Source organism: Glandiceps talaboti, chromosome 19 (genome assembly GCF_964340395.1).
Source record: "Glandiceps talaboti chromosome 19, keGlaTala1.1, whole genome shotgun sequence".
Lineage (NCBI taxonomy): Eukaryota > Metazoa > Hemichordata > Enteropneusta > Spengelidae > Glandiceps > Glandiceps talaboti.
This window is the reverse complement of record NC_135567.1, coordinates 1,673,779-1,694,528: the sequence shown is the minus strand read 5'-3', so window position 1 is coordinate 1,694,528 and position 20,750 is coordinate 1,673,779. Positions and strand designations below refer to the sequence as shown.

At 35.0% G+C, this 20,750-nt stretch overlaps 1 protein-coding gene across 1 annotated transcript in view; it reads left to right on the top strand.

Annotated features, from left to right (window-relative positions):
* LOC144450282 (LDLR chaperone boca-like) overlaps positions 1-18,010 on the top strand; it is a 38,542-nt gene extending 20,532 nt beyond the window's left edge. The window contains exon 3 of the mRNA XM_078140881.1: positions 17,690-18,010. Coding sequence (XP_077997007.1) covers positions 17,690-17,888 — 199 coding nt within the window. The 3' untranslated portion in view covers positions 17,889-18,010. The remainder of the gene's footprint in view (positions 1-17,689) is intronic.
* Positions 18,011-20,750: the final 2,740 nt, after the last annotated feature.

The following is a 20,750-nucleotide window of genomic DNA, read 5'->3' as shown; positions in this document are numbered from 1 at the left end:
TACTACATTATGACAATCTATTCTATTTAATAGACACTATGAAATGACACGGTAAGAAATTACTACATTATGAAAATCTATGCTATTTAATAGACACTATGAAATGACACGGTAAGAAATTACTACATTATGACAATCTATACTATTTAATAGACACTATGAAATGACACGGTAAGAAATTACTACATTATGATAATCTATACTATTTAATAGACACTATGAAATGACACGGTAAGAAATTACTACATTATGACAATCTATGGTATTTAATGCACACTATGAAATGACACGGTAAGAAATTACTACATTATGACAATCTATACTATTTAATAGACACTATGAAATGACACAGTAAGAAATTACTACATTATGACAATCTATACTATTTAATAGACACTATGAAATGACACGGTAAGAAATTACTACATTATGACAATCTATGGTATTTAATGCACACTATGAATTGACACGGTAAGAAATTACTACATTATGACAATCTATGCTATTTAATAGACACTATGAATTGACACGGTAAGAAATTACTACATTATGACAATCTATGCTATTTAATAGACACTATGAAATGACACGGTAAGAAATTACTACATTATGACAATCTATGGTATTTAATGCACACTATGAATTGACACGGTAAGAAATTACTACATTATGACAATCTATACTATTTAATAGACACTATGAATTGACACGGTAAGAAATTACTACATTATGACAATCTATGCTATTTAATAGACACTATGAAATGACACGGTAAGAAATTACTACATTATGATAATCTATGCTATTTAATAGACACTATGAATTGACACGGTAAGAAATTACTACATTATGACAATCTATGGTATTTAATGCACACTATGAAATGACACGGTAAGAAATTACTACATTATGACAATCTATGCTATTTAATAGACACTATGAATTGACACAGTAAGAAATTACTACATTATGACAATCTATGCTATTTAATAGACACTATGAAATGACACGGTAAGAAATTACTACATTATGACAATCTATGGTATTTAATAGACACTATGAAATGACACGGTAAGAAATTACTACATTATGACAATCTATGCTATTTAATAGACACTATGAAATGACACGGTAAGAAATTACTACATTATGACAATCTATACTATTTAATAGACACTATGAAATGACACGGTAAGAAATTACTACATTATGACAATCTATACTATTTAATAGACACTATGAAATGACACGGTAAGAAATTACTACATTATGACAATCTATACTATTTAATAGACACTATGAAATGACACGGTAAGAAATTACTACATTATGACAATCTATGGTATTTAATAGACACTATGAAATGACACGGTAAGAAATTACTACATTATGACAATCTATGCTATTTAATAGACACTATGAAATGACACGGTAAGAAATTACTACATTATGACAATCTATGCTATTTAATAGACACTATGAATTGACACGGTAAGAAATTACTACATTATGACAATCTATACTATTTAATAGACACTATGAAATGACACGGTAAGAAATTACTACATTATGACAATCTATACTATTTAATAGACACTATGAAATGACACGGTAAGAAATTACTACATTATGACAATCTATGGTATTTAATGCACACTATGAATTGACACGGTAATAAATTACTACATTATGACAATCTATGCTATTTAATAGACACTATGAAATGACACGGTAAGAAATTACTACATTATGACAATCTATACTATTTAATAGACACTATGAAATGACACGGTAAGAAATTACTACATTATGACAATCTATGCTATTTAATAGACACTATGAAATGACACGGTAAGAAATTACTACATTATGACAATCTATGCTATTTAATAGACACTATGAATTGACACGGTAAGAAATTACTACATTATGACAATCTATGCTATTTAATAGACACTATGAAATGACACGGTAAGAAATTACTACATTATGACAATCTATTCTATTTAATAGACACTATGAATTGACACGGTAAGAAATTACTACATTATGACAATCTATGCTATTTAATAGACACTATGAAATGACACGGTAAGAAATTACTACATTATGACAATCTATACTATTTAATAGACACTATGAAATGACACGGTAAGAAATTACTACATTATGACAATCTATGGTATTTAATGCACACTATGAAATGACACGGTAAGAAATTACTACATTATGACAATCTATACTATTTAATAGACACTATGAAATGACACAGTAAGAAATTACTACATTATGACAATCTATACTATTTAATAGACACTATGAAATGACACGGTAAGAAATTACTACATTATGACAATCTATGCTATTTAATAGACACTATGAAATGACACGGTAAGAAATTACTACATTATGACAATCTATGCTATTTAATAGACACTATGAAATGACACGGTAAGAAATTACTACATTATGACAATCTATACTATTTAATAGACACTATGAAATGACACGGTAAGAAATTACTACATTATGACAATCTATGCTATTTAATAGACACTATGAAATGACACGGTAAGAAATTACTACATTATGATAATCTATACTATTTAATAGACACTATGAAATGACACGGTAAGAAATTACTACATTATGACAATCTATTCTATTTAATAGACACTATGAAATGACACGGTAAGAAATTACTACATTATGAAAATCTATGCTATTTAATAGACACTATGAAATGACACGGTAAGAAATTACTACATTATGACAATCTATACTATTTAATAGACACTATGAAATGACACGGTAAGAAATTACTACATTATGATAATCTATACTATTTAATAGACACTATGAAATGACACGGTAAGAAATTACTACATTATGACAATCTATGGTATTTAATGCACACTATGAAATGACACGGTAAGAAATTACTACATTATGACAATCTATACTATTTAATAGACACTATGAAATGACACAGTAAGAAATTACTACATTATGACAATCTATACTATTTAATAGACACTATGAAATGACACGGTAAGAAATTACTACATTATGACAATCTATGGTATTTAATGCACACTATGAATTGACACGGTAAGAAATTACTACATTATGACAATCTATGCTATTTAATAGACACTATGAATTGACACGGTAAGAAATTACTACATTATGACAATCTATGCTATTTAATAGACACTATGAAATGACACGGTAAGAAATTACTACATTATGACAATCTATGGTATTTAATGCACACTATGAATTGACACGGTAAGAAATTACTACATTATGACAATCTATACTATTTAATAGACACTATGAATTGACACGGTAAGAAATTACTACATTATGACAATCTATGCTATTTAATAGACACTATGAAATGACACGGTAAGAAATTACTACATTATGATAATCTATGCTATTTAATAGACACTATGAATTGACACGGTAAGAAATTACTACATTATGACAATCTATGGTATTTAATGCACACTATGAAATGACACGGTAAGAAATTACTACATTATGACAATCTATGCTATTTAATAGACACTATGAATTGACACAGTAAGAAATTACTACATTATGACAATCTATGCTATTTAATAGACACTATGAAATGACACGGTAAGAAATTACTACATTATGACAATCTATGGTATTTAATAGACACTATGAAATGACACGGTAAGAAATTACTACATTATGACAATCTATGCTATTTAATAGACACTATGAAATGACACGGTAAGAAATTACTACATTATGACAATCTATACTATTTAATAGACACTATGAAATGACACGGTAAGAAATTACTACATTATGACAATCTATACTATTTAATAGACACTATGAAATGACACGGTAAGAAATTACTACATTATGACAATCTATACTATTTAATAGACACTATGAAATGACACGGTAAGAAATTACTACATTATGACAATCTATGGTATTTAATAGACACTATGAAATGACACGGTAAGAAATTACTACATTATGACAATCTATGCTATTTAATAGACACTATGAAATGACACGGTAAGAAATTACTACATTATGACAATCTATGCTATTTAATAGACACTATGAATTGACACGGTAAGAAATTACTACATTATGACAATCTATACTATTTAATAGACACTATGAAATGACACGGTAAGAAATTACTACATTATGACAATCTATACTATTTAATAGACACTATGAAATGACACGGTAAGAAATTACTACATTATGACAATCTATGGTATTTAATGCACACTATGAATTGACACGGTAATAAATTACTACATTATGACAATCTATGCTATTTAATAGACACTATGAAATGACACGGTAAGAAATTACTACATTATGACAATCTATACTATTTAATAGACACTATGAAATGACACGGTAAGAAATTACTACATTATGACAATCTATGCTATTTAATAGACACTATGAAATGACACGGTAAGAAATTACTACATTATGACAATCTATGCTATTTAATAGACACTATGAATTGACACGGTAAGAAATTACTACATTATGACAATCTATGCTATTTAATAGACACTATGAAATGACACGGTAAGAAATTACTACATTATGACAATCTATTCTATTTAATAGACACTATGAATTGACACGGTAAGAAATTACTACATTATGACAATCTATACTATTTAATAGACACTATGAAATGACACGGTAAGAAATTACTACATTATGACAATCTATACTATTTAATAGACACTATGAAATGACACGGTAAGAAATTACTACATTATGACAATCTATGGTATTTAATGCACACTATGAAATGACACGGTAAGAAATTACTACATTATGACAATCTATACTATTTAATAGACACTATGAAATGACACAGTAAGAAATTACTACATTATGACAATCTATACTATTTAATAGACACTATGAAATGACACGGTAAGAAATTACTACATTATGACAATCTATGGTATTTAATGCACACTATGAATTGACACGGTAAGAAATTACTACATTATGACAATCTATGCTATTTAATAGACACTATGAATTGACACGGTAAGAAATTACTACATTATGACAATCTATGCTATTTAATAGACACTATGAAATGACACGGTAAGAAATTACTACATTATGACAATCTATGGTATTTAATGCACACTATGAATTGACACGGTAAGAAATTACTACATTATGACAATCTATACTATTTAATAGACACTATGAATTGACACGGTAAGAAATTACTACATTATGACAATCTATGCTATTTAATAGACACTATGAAATGACACGGTAAGAAATTACTACATTATGATAATCTATGCTATTTAATAGACACTATGAATTGACACGGTAAGAAATTACTACATTATGACAATCTATGGTATTTAATGCACACTATGAAATGACACGGTAAGAAATTACTACATTATGACAATCTATGCTATTTAATAGACACTATGAATTGACACAGTAAGAAATTACTACATTATGACAATCTATTCTATTTAATAGACACTATGAATTGACACGGTAAGAAATTACTACATTATGACAATCTATGGTATTTAATAGACACTATGAAATGACACAGTAAGAAATTACTACATTATGACAATCTATGCTATTTAATAGACACTATGAAATGACACGGTAAGAAATTACTACATTATGACAATCTATACTATTTAATAGACACTATGAAATGACACGGTAAGAAATTATTACATTATGACAATCTATACTATTTAATAGACACTATGAAATGACACGGTAAGAAATTACTACATTATGACAATCTATACTATTTAATAGACACTATGAAATGACACGGTAAGAAATTACTACATTATGATAATCTATGCTATTTAATAGACACTATGAAATGACACGGTAAGAAATTACTACATTATGACAATCTATGCTATTTAATAGACACTATGAAATGACACGGTAAGAAATTACTACATTATGACAATCTATGCTATTTAATAGACACTATGAATTGACACGGTAAGAAATTACTACATTATGACAATCTATACTATTTAATAGACACTATGAAATGACACGGTAAGAAATTACTACATTATGACAATCTATACTATTTAATAGACACTATGAAATGACACGGTAAGAAATTACTACATTATGACAATCTATGGTATTTAATGCACACTATGAATTGACACGGTAATAAATTACTACATTATGACAATCTATGCTATTTAATAGACACTATGAAATGACACGGTAAGAAATTACTACATTATGACAATCTATACTATTTAATAGACACTATGAAATGACACGGTAAGAAATTACTACATTATGACAATCTATGCTATTTAATAGACACTATGAAATGACACGGTAAGAAATTACTACATTATGACAATCTATGCTATTTAATAGACACTATGAATTGACACGGTAAGAAATTACTACATTATGACAATCTATGCTATTTAATAGACACTATGAATTGACACGGTAAGAAATTACTACATTATGACAATCTATGCTATTTAATAGACACTATGAAATGACACGGTAAGAAATTACTACATTATGACAATCTATTCTATTTAATAGACACTATGAATTGACACGGTAAGAAATTACTACATTATGACAATCTATGCTATTTAATAGACACTATGAAATGACATGGTAAGAAATTACTACATTATGACAATCTATACTATTTAATAGACACTATGAAATGACACGGTAAGAAATTACTACATTATGACAATCTATGCTATTTAATAGACACTATGAAATGACACGGTAAGAAATTACTACATTATGACAATCTATGCTATTTAATAGACACTATGAAATGACACGGTAAGAAATTACTACATTATGACAATCTATGCTATTTAATAGACACTATGAAATGACACGGTAAGAAATTACTACATTATGACAATCTATACTTTTTAATAGACACTATGAAATGACACGGTAAGAAATTACTATATTATGACAATCTATGGTATTTAATAGACACTATGAAATGACACGGTAAGAAATTACTACATTATGACAATCTATGCTATTTAATAGACACTATGAAATGACACGGTAAGAAATTACTACATTATGACAATCTGTGCTATTTAATAGACACTATGAATTGACACGGTAAGAAATTACTACATTATGACAATCTATGCTATTTAATAGACACTATGAAATGACACGGTAAGAAATTACTACATTATGATAATCTATACTATTTAATAGACACTATGAAATGACACGGTAAGAAATTACTACATTATGACAATCTATGCTATTTAATAGACACTATGAAATGACACGGTAAGAAATTACTACATTATGACAATCTATGCTATTTAATAGACACTATGAAATGACACGGTAAGAAATTACTATATTATGACAATCTATGCTATTTAATAGACACTATGAAATGACACGGTAAGAAATTACTACATTATGACAATCTATTCTATTTAATAGACACTATGAATTGACACGGTAAGAAATTACTACATTATGACAATCTATACTATTTAATAGACACTATGAAATGACACGGTAAGAAATTACTACATTATGACAATCTATACTATTTAATAGACACTATGAAATGACACGGTAAGAAATTACTACATTATGACAATCTATGCTATTTAATAGACACTATGAAATGACACGGTAAGAAATTACTACATTATGATAATCTATGCTATTTAATAGACACTATGAAATGACACGGTAAGAAATTACTACATTATGACAATCTATGCTATTTAATAGACACTATGAAATGACACGGTAAGAAATTACTACATTATGACAATCTATGCTATTTAATAGACACTATGAATTGACACGGTAAGAAATTACTACATTATGACAATCTATACTATTTAATAGACACTATGAAATGACACGGTAAGAAATTACTACATTATGACAATCTATACTATTTAATAGACACTATGAAATGACACGGTAAGAAATTACTACATTATGACAATCTATGGTATTTAATGCACACTATGAATTGACACGGTAATAAATTACTACATTATGACAATCTATGCTATTTAATAGACACTATGAAATGACACGGTAAGAAATTACTACATTATGACAATCTATACTATTTAATAGACACTATGAAATGACACGGTAAGAAATTACTACATTATGACAATCTATGCTATTTAATAGACACTATGAAATGACACGGTAAGAAATTACTACATTATGACAATCTATTCTATTTAATAGACACTATGAATTGACACGGTAAGAAATTACTACATTATGACAATCTATGCTATTTAATAGACACTATGAAATGACACGGTAAGAAATTACTACATTATGACAATCTATACTATTTAATAGACACTATGAAATGACACGGTAAGAAATTACTACATTATGACAATCTATGCTATTTAATAGACACTATGAAATGACACGGTAAGAAATTACTACATTATGACAATCTATGCTATTTAATAGACACTATGAAATGACACGGTAAGAAATTACTACATTATGACAATCTATGCTATTTAATAGACACTATGAAATGACACGGTAAGAAATTACTACATTATGACAATCTATACTTTTTAATAGACACTATGAAATGACACGGTAAGAAATTACTATATTATGACAATCTATGGTATTTAATAGACACTATGAAATGACACGGTAAGAAATTACTACATTATGACAATCTATGCTATTTAATAGACACTATGAAATGACACGGTAAGAAATTACTACATTATGACAATCTGTGCTATTTAATAGACACTATGAATTGACACGGTAAGAAATTACTACATTATGACAATCTATGCTATTTAATAGACACTATGAAATGACACGGTAAGAAATTACTACATTATGATAATCTATACTATTTAATAGACACTATGAAATGACACGGTAAGAAATTACTACATTATGACAATCTATGCTATTTAATAGACACTATGAAATGACACGGTAAGAAATTACTACATTATGACAATCTATGCTATTTAATAGACACTATGAAATGACACGGTAAGAAATTACTATATTATGACAATCTATGCTATTTAATAGACACTATGAAATGACACGGTAAGAAATTACTACATTATGACAATCTATTCTATTTAATAGACACTATGAATTGACACGGTAAGAAATTACTACATTATGACAATCTATACTATTTAATAGACACTATGAAATGACACGGTAAGAAATTACTACATTATGACAATCTATTCTATTTAATGCACACTATGAATTGACACGGTAAGAAATTACTACATTATGACAATCTATTCTATTTAATGCACACTATGAATTGACACGGTAAGAAATTACTACATTATGACAATCTATGCTATTTAATAGACACTATGAATTGACACGGTAAGAAATTACTACATTATGACAATCTATACTATTTAATAGACACTATGAAATGACATGGTAAGAAATTACAGATCTTGAGCTCTGTCTGCAAGCATGAGTGTAAATAAAGCTCTCAGTATCCACACTGTGATTTGGCTCACAGCAAATTTGCCCAAAGTCACACTGTGATCATGTGATTTCATGCACACTCTCATTTGCATGTCATTTACATACATGTATATATATATTTTTGCCATGATATTGGGTTATATTCTCGAGGTGGAAGGATATGATCAGCAAGACCCATATTCCAGTTACCCACTGTGAATCAATCACATGACAACCATAGCCAATCACATGACAACCATAGACAATCACATGACAATGATAGCCAGCACATGGCAATCACAGCCAATCACATGGCAATCACAGCCACCGCATGGCAATCACAGCAAATCACATGACAATCACAGCCAATCACATAGCAATCACAACAAATCACATGGCGATCATAGCCAGCACATGGCAATCACAGCCAATCACATGACAATCACAGCCAATCACATGGCGATCTTAGCCAGCACATGGCAATCACAGCAAATCACATGACAATCACAGCCAATCACATGACGATCATATCCAATCACATGGCAATCATAGCCAGCACATGGCAATCACAGCAAATCACATGACAATCACAGCCAATCACATGGCGATCTTAGCCAGCACATGGCAATCACAGCAAATCACATGACAATCACAGCCAATCACATGACGATCATATCCAATCACATGGCAATCATAGCCAGCACATGGCAATCACAGCAAATCACATGACAATCACAGCCAATCACATGGCGATCATAGCCAGCACATGGCAATCCCAGCAAATCACATGGCAATCATAGCCACCACGTGGCAATAACAGCCAATCACAAGACAGTCATAGCCAATCACAACCAATCACATGACAATCATAGTCACCGTGACATGACAATCACCGCCAATCAAATGGCAATTACAGCCAATCACACGACAATCATAGCCACCACATGCCAATCACATGACAATCACGTGACAATCATAGCCAATTCTATGACAATCACAGCCAATCATGTGACAATCACAAACCATTCAAATGGCAACCTCAGACATACTCACATGAAGCAGTCATTGAAAATTCTTCCAAGGCAGCTGGGTTAGTTTCTGAAAGTCACATCTGTGAAAATAAAATAACAACTATTTTGGACAGACTGCAAATAGCATAGCCTTGAGTAATTGTAAAATGAGAAATTTTTCGAAGTAAGCTCTGACATTCAACATTTGTGGCCCTCACCTCATTGCACCTAGTGGCCCTTACCTCATTGCACCTAGTGGCCCTTACCTCATTACTCCTAGTGGCCCTTACCTCATTACTCCTAGTGGCCCTTACCTCATTACTCCTAGTGGCCCTCACCTCATTACTCCTAGTGGCCCTTACCTCATTACTCCTAGTAGCCCTTACCTCATTGCACCTAGTAGCCCTTACCTCATTGCACCTAGTAGCCCTTACCTCATTGCACCTAGTGGCCCTAACCTCATTGCACCTAGTGGCCCTCACCTCATTGCTCCTAGTAGCCCTTACCTCATTGCACCTAGTAGCCCTTACCTCATTGCACCTAGTAGCCCTTACCTCATTGCACCTAGTGGCCCTAACCTCATTGCACCTAGTGGCCCTTACCTCATTGCACCTAGTGGCCCTCACCTCATTACTCCTAGTGGCCCTTACCTCATTGCACCTAGTGGCCCTTACCTCATTACTCCTAGTGGCCCTCACCTCATTACTCCTAGTGGCCCTTACCTCATTACTCCTAGTAGCCCTTACCTCATAGCACCTAGTAGCCCTTACCTCATTGCACCTAGTAGCCCTTACCTCATTGCACCTAGTGGCCCTCACCTCATTGCTCCTAGTAGCCCTTACCTCATTGCACCTAGTGGCCCTTACCTCATTACTCCTAGTGGCCCTTACCTCATTACTCCTAGTAGCCCTTACCTCATTGCACCTAGTGGCCCTTACCTCATTACTCCTAGTAGCCCTTACCTCATTGCACCTAGTGGCCCTCACCTCATTACTCCTAGTGGCCCTTACCTCATTGCACCTAGTGGCCCTTACCTCATTACTCCTAGTGGCCCTCACCTCATTCCTCCTAGTGGCCCTTACCTCATTGCACGTAGTGGCCCTTACCTCATTACTCCTAGTGGCCCTTACCTCATTGCACCTAGTAGCCCTTACCTCATTGCACCTAGTAGCCCTTACCTCATTACTCCTAGTGGCCCTTACCTCATTGCACCTAGTGGCCCTTACCTCATTACTCCTAGTGGCCCTCACCTCATTGCACCTAGTGGCCCTTACCTCATTGCACCTAGTGGCCCTCACCTCATTGCACCTAGTGGCCCTTACCTCATTACTCCTAGTGGCCCTCACCTCATTGCACCTAGTAGCCCTCACCTCATTGCACCTAGTGGCCCTCACCTCATTACTCCTAGTGGCCCTACCCTCATTACTCCTAGTGGCCCTCACCTCATTACTCCAAGTGGCCCTTACCTCATTACTCCTAGTAGCCTTCACCTCATTGCACCTAGTGGCCCTTACCTCATTGCACCTAGTGGCCCTTACCTCATTGCACCTAGTGGCCCTCACCTCATTGCACCTAGTGGCCCTTACCTCATTACTCCTAGTGGCCCTCACCTCATTACTCCTAGTAGCCCTTACCTCATTACTCCTAGTGGCCTTCACCTCATTGCACCTAGTGGCCCTTACCTCATTGCACCTAGTGGCCCTCACCTCATTACTCCTAGTGGCCCTTACCTCATTACTCCTAGTGGCCCTTACCTCATTACTCCTAGTAGCCCTTACCTCTTTGCACCTAGTAGCCCTTACCTCATTACTCCTAGTGGCCCTCACCTCATTACTACTAGTAGCCCTTACCTCATTACTCCTAGTAGCCCTTACCTCATTGCACCTAGTAGCCCTTACCTCATTACTCCTAGTGGCCCTCACCTCATTACTCCTAGTAGCCCTTACCTCATTACTCCTGGTGGCCCTCACCTCATTACTCCTAGTGGCCCTCACCTCATTACTCCTAGTGGCCCTTACCTCATTACTCCTAGTGGCCCTTACCTCATTACTCCTAGCAGCCCTTACCTCATTGCACCTAGTAGCCCTTACCTCATTACTCCTAGTGGCCCTCACCTCATTACTCCTAGTAGCCCTCACCTCATTGCACCTAGTAGACCTTACCTCATTACTCCTAGTGGCCCTCACCTCATTACTCCTAGTGGCCCTCACCTCATTGCACCTAGTAGCCCTTACCCAATTGCACCTAGTGGCCCTCACCTCATTGCTCCTAGTAGCCCTCACCTCATTGCACCTAGTAGCCCTCACCTCATTGCACCTAGTGGCCCTCACCTCATTACTCCTAGTGGCCCTCACCTCATTACTCCTAGTGGCCCTTACCTCATTACTCCTAGTAGCCCTTACCTCATTGCACCTAGTGGCCCTGACCTCATTGCACCTAGTGGCCCTCACCTCATTACTCCTAGTGGCCCTTACCTCATTACTCCTAGTGGCCCTCACCTCATTGCACCTAGTGGCCCTTACCTCATTGCACCTAGTGGCCCTTACCTCATTGCACCTTGTGGCCCTTACCTCATTGCACCTAGTGGCCCTTACCTCATTGCACCTTGTGGCCCTTACCTCATTGCACCTAGTGGCCCTCACCTCATTGCTCCTAGTGGTCCTCACCTCATTGCTCCTAGTGGCCCTTACCTCATTGCACCTAGTGGCCCTTACCTCATTACACCTAGTGGCCCTTACCTCATTGCACCTAGTGGCCCTTACCTCATTACACCTAGTGGCCCTTACCTCATTGCACCTAGTGGCCCTCACCTCATTACTCCTAGTGGCCCTTACCTCATTGCTCCTAGTGGCCCTTACCTCATTACTCCTAGTGGCCCTTACCTCATTGCACCTAGTGGCCCTTACCTCATTGCACCTAGTGGCCCTTACCTCATTACACCTAGTGGCCCTTACCTCATTGCACCTAGTGGCCCTTACCTCATTACTCCTAGTGGCCCTTACCTCATTGAACCTAGTGGCCCTTACCTCATTACTCCTAGTGGCCCTTACCTCATTGCACCTAGTGGCCCTTACCTCATTGCACCTAGTGGCCCTTACCTCATTGCACCTAGTGGCCCTTACCTCATTGCACCTAGTAGCCCTTACCTCATTGCACCTAGTGGCCCTCACCTCATTACTCCTAGTGGCCCTCACCTCATTGCTCCTAGTGGCCCTTACCTCATTGCACCTAGTGGCCCTTACCTCATTGCACCTAGTGGCCAAATTATTTGAAACTTTTGTTTTTTGATGAATTCTATAAAGTGTATCATTATATTTGATGGTTTGGGCAGTGGGAATATTTCAAATGTCACATCTTGGCACACTGCCAGTAGTGGGAATATTTCAAATGTCACATCTTGGCACACTGCCAGTAGTTGGAATATTTCAAATGTCACATCTTGGCACACTGCCAGGAGTGGGATTATTTCAAATGTCACATCTTGGTACACTGCCAGTAGTGGGAATATTTCAAATGTCATGACTTGGCACACTGCCAGTAGTGGGGATATTTCAAATGTCACATCTTGGCACACTGCCAGGAGTGGGATTATTTCAAATGTCACATCTTGGCACACTGCCAGTAGTGGGAATATTTCAAATGTCACATCTTGGCACACTGCCAGGAGTGGGAATATTTCAAATGTCACATCTTGGTACACTGCCAGTAGTTGGAATATTTCAAATGTCACATCTTGGCACACTGCCAGTAGTGGGAATATTTCAAATGTCACATCTTGGCACACTGCCAGGAGTGGGATTATTTCAAATGTCACATCTTGGTACACTGCCAGTAGTGGGAATATTTCAAATGTCACATCTTGGCACACTGCCAGTAGTTGGAATATTTCAAATGTCACATCTTGGCACACTGCCAGTAGTGGGGATATTTCAAATGTCACATCTTGGCACACTGCCAGTAGTTGGAATATTTCAAATGTCACATCTTGGTACACTGCCAGTAGTGGGGATATTTCAAATGTCACATCTTGGCACACTGCCAGTAGCGGGAAAATTTGAAATGTCACATCTTGGTACACTGCCAGTAGTGGGGATATTTCAAATGTCACATCTTGGCACACTGCCAGTAGCAGGAATATTTGAAATGTCACATCTTGGTACACTGCCAGCAGTGGGGATATTCCAAATGTCACATCTTGGCACACTGCCAGTAGATGGAATATTTCAAATGTCACATCTTGGGACACTGGGAATATTTCAAATGTCACATCTTGGCACACTGCCAGTAGCGGGAAAATTTGAAATGTCACATCTTGGTACACTGCCAGTAGTGGGGATATTATAAATTTCACATCTTGGCACACTGCCAGTAGCGGGAATATTTGAAATGTCACATCTTGGTACACTGCCAGTAGTTGGAATATTTCGAATGTCACATCTTGGCACACCGCCGGTTGCGGGAATATTTGAAATGTCACATCTTGGCACACTGCCAGTAGTTGGAATATTTCGAATGTCACATCTTGGCACACTGCCAGTAGCGGGATTTTTTGAAATGTGACATCTTGGCACACTGCCAGTAGTTGGAATATTTCAAATGTCACATCTTGGCACACTGCCAGTAGTTGGAATATTTCAAATGTCACATCTTGGCACACTGCCAGTAGTTGGAATATTTCAAAAGTCACATATTTGCACACTGGGAATATTTCATCTCGCCCCTTTGAAGCAGGAGGGTTTTTTTGATGACCATTACAATGCTGTACTATCACCTTGGATGTGAAAGTGCCCACTGACATTGCTACAATCTGAATACAAGGTCTAGGGTGACTCACTGTTTTGTCTGTAAATAAACTTCTCTAAAATTACACAAACACCAGTTTGGGGATATCCCTGGTAGATGACTTTTTGGTAGACTTTATATCCAATTTAGATAAAAATTCACGGGTGCATTTTCAAACGAGACATCACACTAGACCCAATGATAGCTGTGAGTAAGGTGAGTTTGATTGGAGGACATTTTTGAGACACAAAATGAATGTAGGAAAACAGTTCTGGCAACCTGAGTGAGAGCAATCTTCAAATGTTCAAAATGTAAAACGTTAATTTTCTGACTTCACTGTCAAAATAACTGGCACTTGGAATGTTATAGGATTCTTCTTTTTGAAGTCATAGAGAGTGAGTACGTAATGTCTAACTTTTGACGTCCTGAGCATGGTTTGTAGTAATCAACAAGGTGTCGTGTATTTATACCCATATGTACCCCAACCCCATATGTACCCCCACCCCCATATGTACCCCCACCCCTATCCCCATATGTACCCCCACCCCCATATGTACCCCTACCCCTATCCCCATATGTACCCCCACCCCCATATGTACCCCTACCCCTATCCCCATATGTACCCCCACCCCCATATGTACCCCTACCCCTATCCCCATATGTACCCCTACCCCTATCCCCATATGTACCCCCACCCCATCTCCTTGTTTATTTGACGTCATATCATTTGCTGAATACAGAGGATTTGCATTTATATTGTTTAAGTTTTTTTTGCCGTGGTTTTTACCATGATTAGAAGTAGACGTGTGAGGAAAAGGTGTAATTACAGTTACTATTTACAGTATTAGATGATTCCTCCAGTTAATCATACTGATATAATAGTATGAACTTGTCAGACATTCATGCATTTAAATGAAAACATTCACGAACGATGAACAATTTGTTTTCTTATTATCAATCTTTATTTATAAATGTTAAAAAAAATATTATATACTTTTACTGTTCTTACCAAGATGGGCAAGGATGGACCAAGTTATCAAAATTATGTCAGAGTTCAAGTAAACCCAGTGATACGTACGTATGAGCACATTTTGATAATAAAATTGCCGACAAACCTAAATAATATTTATGATAAAAATGGGGAAAGTCTTTAATAAGTATGCAGGAAAACTTACAATTTTGTTGTTTTTGTTTGTATAGATCAGCACTTTTCATGTTTCACTTGTTTGACGGACACCTTAAGTTCTAATATCCGGCTATGTACATGATGTCAGGAAATCATACTGACGACTGGTCACACCACACCATATCATCCTTATTACGGGAAAATATAAGCAATTGATTTCATTAAAAAAAAAAAAAAACGCAACATGATTTTCTTCTGAAAGTAAAATTCAAGTAAATTCTACATAATCAAGTTATTGGACCGCAACTCAGACAAACGACACACTTGTCTCATGTTGTCTTAGGCGGAATAGGAGTAGAGTCTGTTAGAATCTGGCATACGTACGTACGTATGTGAATCTGGCATACGTACATACGTATGTGAATCTGTTATTACATACTTGCATGTACAACATTACCATGCACGATTTGAGTGTGTCAGCTCAGGTTAAAGTTTGCTACTTTTAGTGTACAAATTAACAATATCAATGAATACTGAGAGCATTTACTAAAGGCATTCAAGGGCATTCACTACATGACATTCACTATCAGGCATTCTGTGAGCATTTACTAAAAGGCATTCTAAGAGCATTTACTACACAACATTCACTATCAGGCATTCTAAGAGCATTTACTAAAAGGCATTCTAAGAGCATTTACTACACGACATTCACTACCAGGTATTCTAAGAGCATTTACTAAAAGGCATTCTAAGAGCATTTACTACACAACATTCACTATCAGGCATTCTGTGAGCATTTACTAAAAGGCATTCTAAGAGCATTTACTACACGACATTCACTATCAGGCATTCTGTGAGCATTTACTAAAAGGCATTCTAAGAGCATTTACTACACAACATTCACTATCAGGCATTCTGTGAGCATTTACTAAAAGGCATTCTAAGAGCATTTACTACACGACATTCACTATCAGGCATTCTGTGAGCATTTACTAAAAGGCATTCTAAGAGCATTTACTACACAACATTCACTATCAGGCATTCTGTGAGCATTTACTAAAAGGCATTCTAAGAGCATTTACTACACGACATTCACTACCAGGTATTCTAAGAGCATTTACTAAAAGGCATTCAAGGGCATTCACTACATGACATTCAATGATGTTCAGTGCAAGGCATTCTAAGTGTAACTTTTTTTTATTGATTTCAGATATGTGATAGGTGATGATAGAATACTGATTGTACTAAATGATGGAAGTAAAGCCTGGGAGATTAAAGATTTCCTCATTCAGCAGGAACGATGTGAGGAAGTCTCCTTTGAAAACCAAAACTTTCCTGGTGCTGCACAGATCGCTAGGAAAGGCAAAGTAAAAGACACTAAGAAGAAAACCAAGAAATCTGAGTTGTGAAAATATTGACTTTATCAGTTATTTATAACATGTAATATGTTTTCTTATTTTTATATGCAATGCACTAGTTACCATGGAAACCAGATGAGTGATGTAACTTTGGCTGTGTTAAATAAATGAAAAGTACAATTTGTGAAAATTATGTGTCATTTGGAATTTGTTTATTTTTATTTATTTTTATTTAATTATATTTATTTAGTAAAGCATCCAATAGTCATTGGCCAATAACAGGAGGAAGATTCAGTTTTAGTGCAGGAGGAAACCGGAGTACCCAGGGAAAACCTGCGTTGTTCAGTAAAGTCAAACTGAATGACACTTTTCTTACTTACAGAGTTGTAAATTTTAATCAAACCCTGAATGGGTTCGAACCCTGACCGCAGTTGTAAGAGGCAAGTGGTTTAACCTCTCGGCCACCGAACTCCACAGTAGTTAGAGGCAAGTGGTTTAATCTCTCGGCCACCGACTGAAAAAATCATTTTTATTTACCTCTGTTTCCTTTGTACATTGTATCTGATATGTGACAATGGCTGTCTTTATCTGTTGTATATGTATATCTCTATACACCTAAAGTTCTCTAACATACCAGTGACTTTGTTGTATATGTATATCTCTATACACCTAAAGTTCTCTAACATACCAGTGACTCTGTTGTATATGTATATCTATGTACACCTAAAGTTCTCTAACATACCAGTGACTTTGTTGTATATGTATATCTCTATACACCTAAAGTTCTCTAACATACCAGTGACTCTGTTATATATGTATATCTCTATACACCTAAAGTTCTCTAACATACCAGTGACTCTGTTATATATCTATATCTCTATACACCTAAAGTTCTCTAACATACCAGTGACTCTGTTATATATGTATATCTCTATACACCTAAAGTTCTCTAACATACCAGTGACTTTGTTGTATATCTATATCTCTATACACCTAAAGTTCTCTAACATACCAGTGACTCTGTTATATATCTATATCTCTATACAGCTAAAGTTCTCTAACATACCAGTGACTCTGTTATATATGTATATCTCTATACACCTAAAGTTCTCTAACATACCAGTGACTTTGTTGTATATCTATATCTCTATACACCTAAAGTTCTCTAACATACCAGTGACTCTGTTATATATCTATATCTCTATACACCTAAAGTTCTCTAACATACCAGTGACTCTGTTATATATCTATATCTCTATACACCTAAAGTTCTCTAACATACCAGTGACTCTGTTATATATGTATATCTCTATACACCTAAAGTTCTCTAACATACCAGTGACTTTGTTGTATATCTATATCTCTATACACCTAAAGTTCTCTAACATACCAGTGACTCTGTTATATATCTATATCTCTATACACCTAAAGTTCTCTAACATACCAGTGACTCTGTTATATATGTATATCTCTATACACCTAAAGTTCTCTAACATACCAGTGACTTTGTTGTATATCTATATCTCTATACACCTAAAGTTCTCTAACATACCAGTGACTCTGTTATATATCTATATCTCTATACACCTAAAGTTCTCTAACATACCAGTGACTCTGTTGTATATGTATATCTATGTACACCTAAAGTTCTCTAACATACCAGTGACTCTGTTGTATATATATATCTCTATACACCTAAAGTTCTCTAACATACCAGTGACTTTGTTGTATATGTATATCTCTATACACCTAAAGTTCTCTAACATACCAGTGACTTTGTTGTATATGTATATCTCTATACACCTAAAGTTCTCTAACATACCAGTGACTTTGTTGTATATGTATATCTATGTACACCTAAAGTTCTCTAACATACCAGTGACTCTGTTATATATGTATATCTCTATACACCTAAAGTTCTCTAACGTACCAGTGACTCTGTTGTATATGTATATCTCTATACACCTAAAGTTCTCTAACATACCAGTGACTCTGTTGTATATATATATCTCTATACACCTAAAGTTCTCTAACATACCAGTGACTCTGTTGTATATGTATATCTCTATACACCTAATGTTCTCTAACATACCAGTGACTCTGTTGTATATGTATATCTCTATACACTTAAAGTTCTCTAACATACCAGTTACTCTGTTGTATATATATATCTCTATACACCTAAAGTTCTCTAACATACCAGTGACTCTGTTGTATATGTATATCTATGTACACCTAAAGTTCTCTAACATACCAGTGACTCTGTTATATATCTATATCTCTATACACCTAAAGTTCTCTAACATACCAGTGACTCTGTTATATATGTATATCTCTATACACCTAAAGTTCTCTAACATACTAGTGACTCTGTTGTATATATATATCTCTATACACCTAAAGTTCTCTAACATACCAGTGACTCTGTTGTATATGTATATCTCTATACACTTTAAGTTCTCTAACATACCAGTGACTCTGTTGTATATATATATCTCTATACACCTAAAGTTCTCTAACATACCAGTGACTCTGTTGTATATGTATATCTCTATACACCTAAAGTTCTCTAACATACCAGTGACTCTGTTGTATATATATATCTCTATACACCTAAAGTTCTCTAACATACCAGTGACTCTGTTGTATATGTATATCTATGTACACCTAAAGTTCTCTAACATACCAGTGACTCTGTTGTATATGTATATCTCTATACACCTAAAGTTCTCTAACATACCAGTGACTCTGTTATATATGTATATCTCTATACACCTAAAGTTCTCTAACATACCAGTGACTTTGTTGTATATCTATATCTCTATACACCTAAAGTTCTCTAACATACCAGTGACTCTGTTGTATATGTATATCTCTATACACCTAAAGTTCTCTAACATACCAGTGACTCTG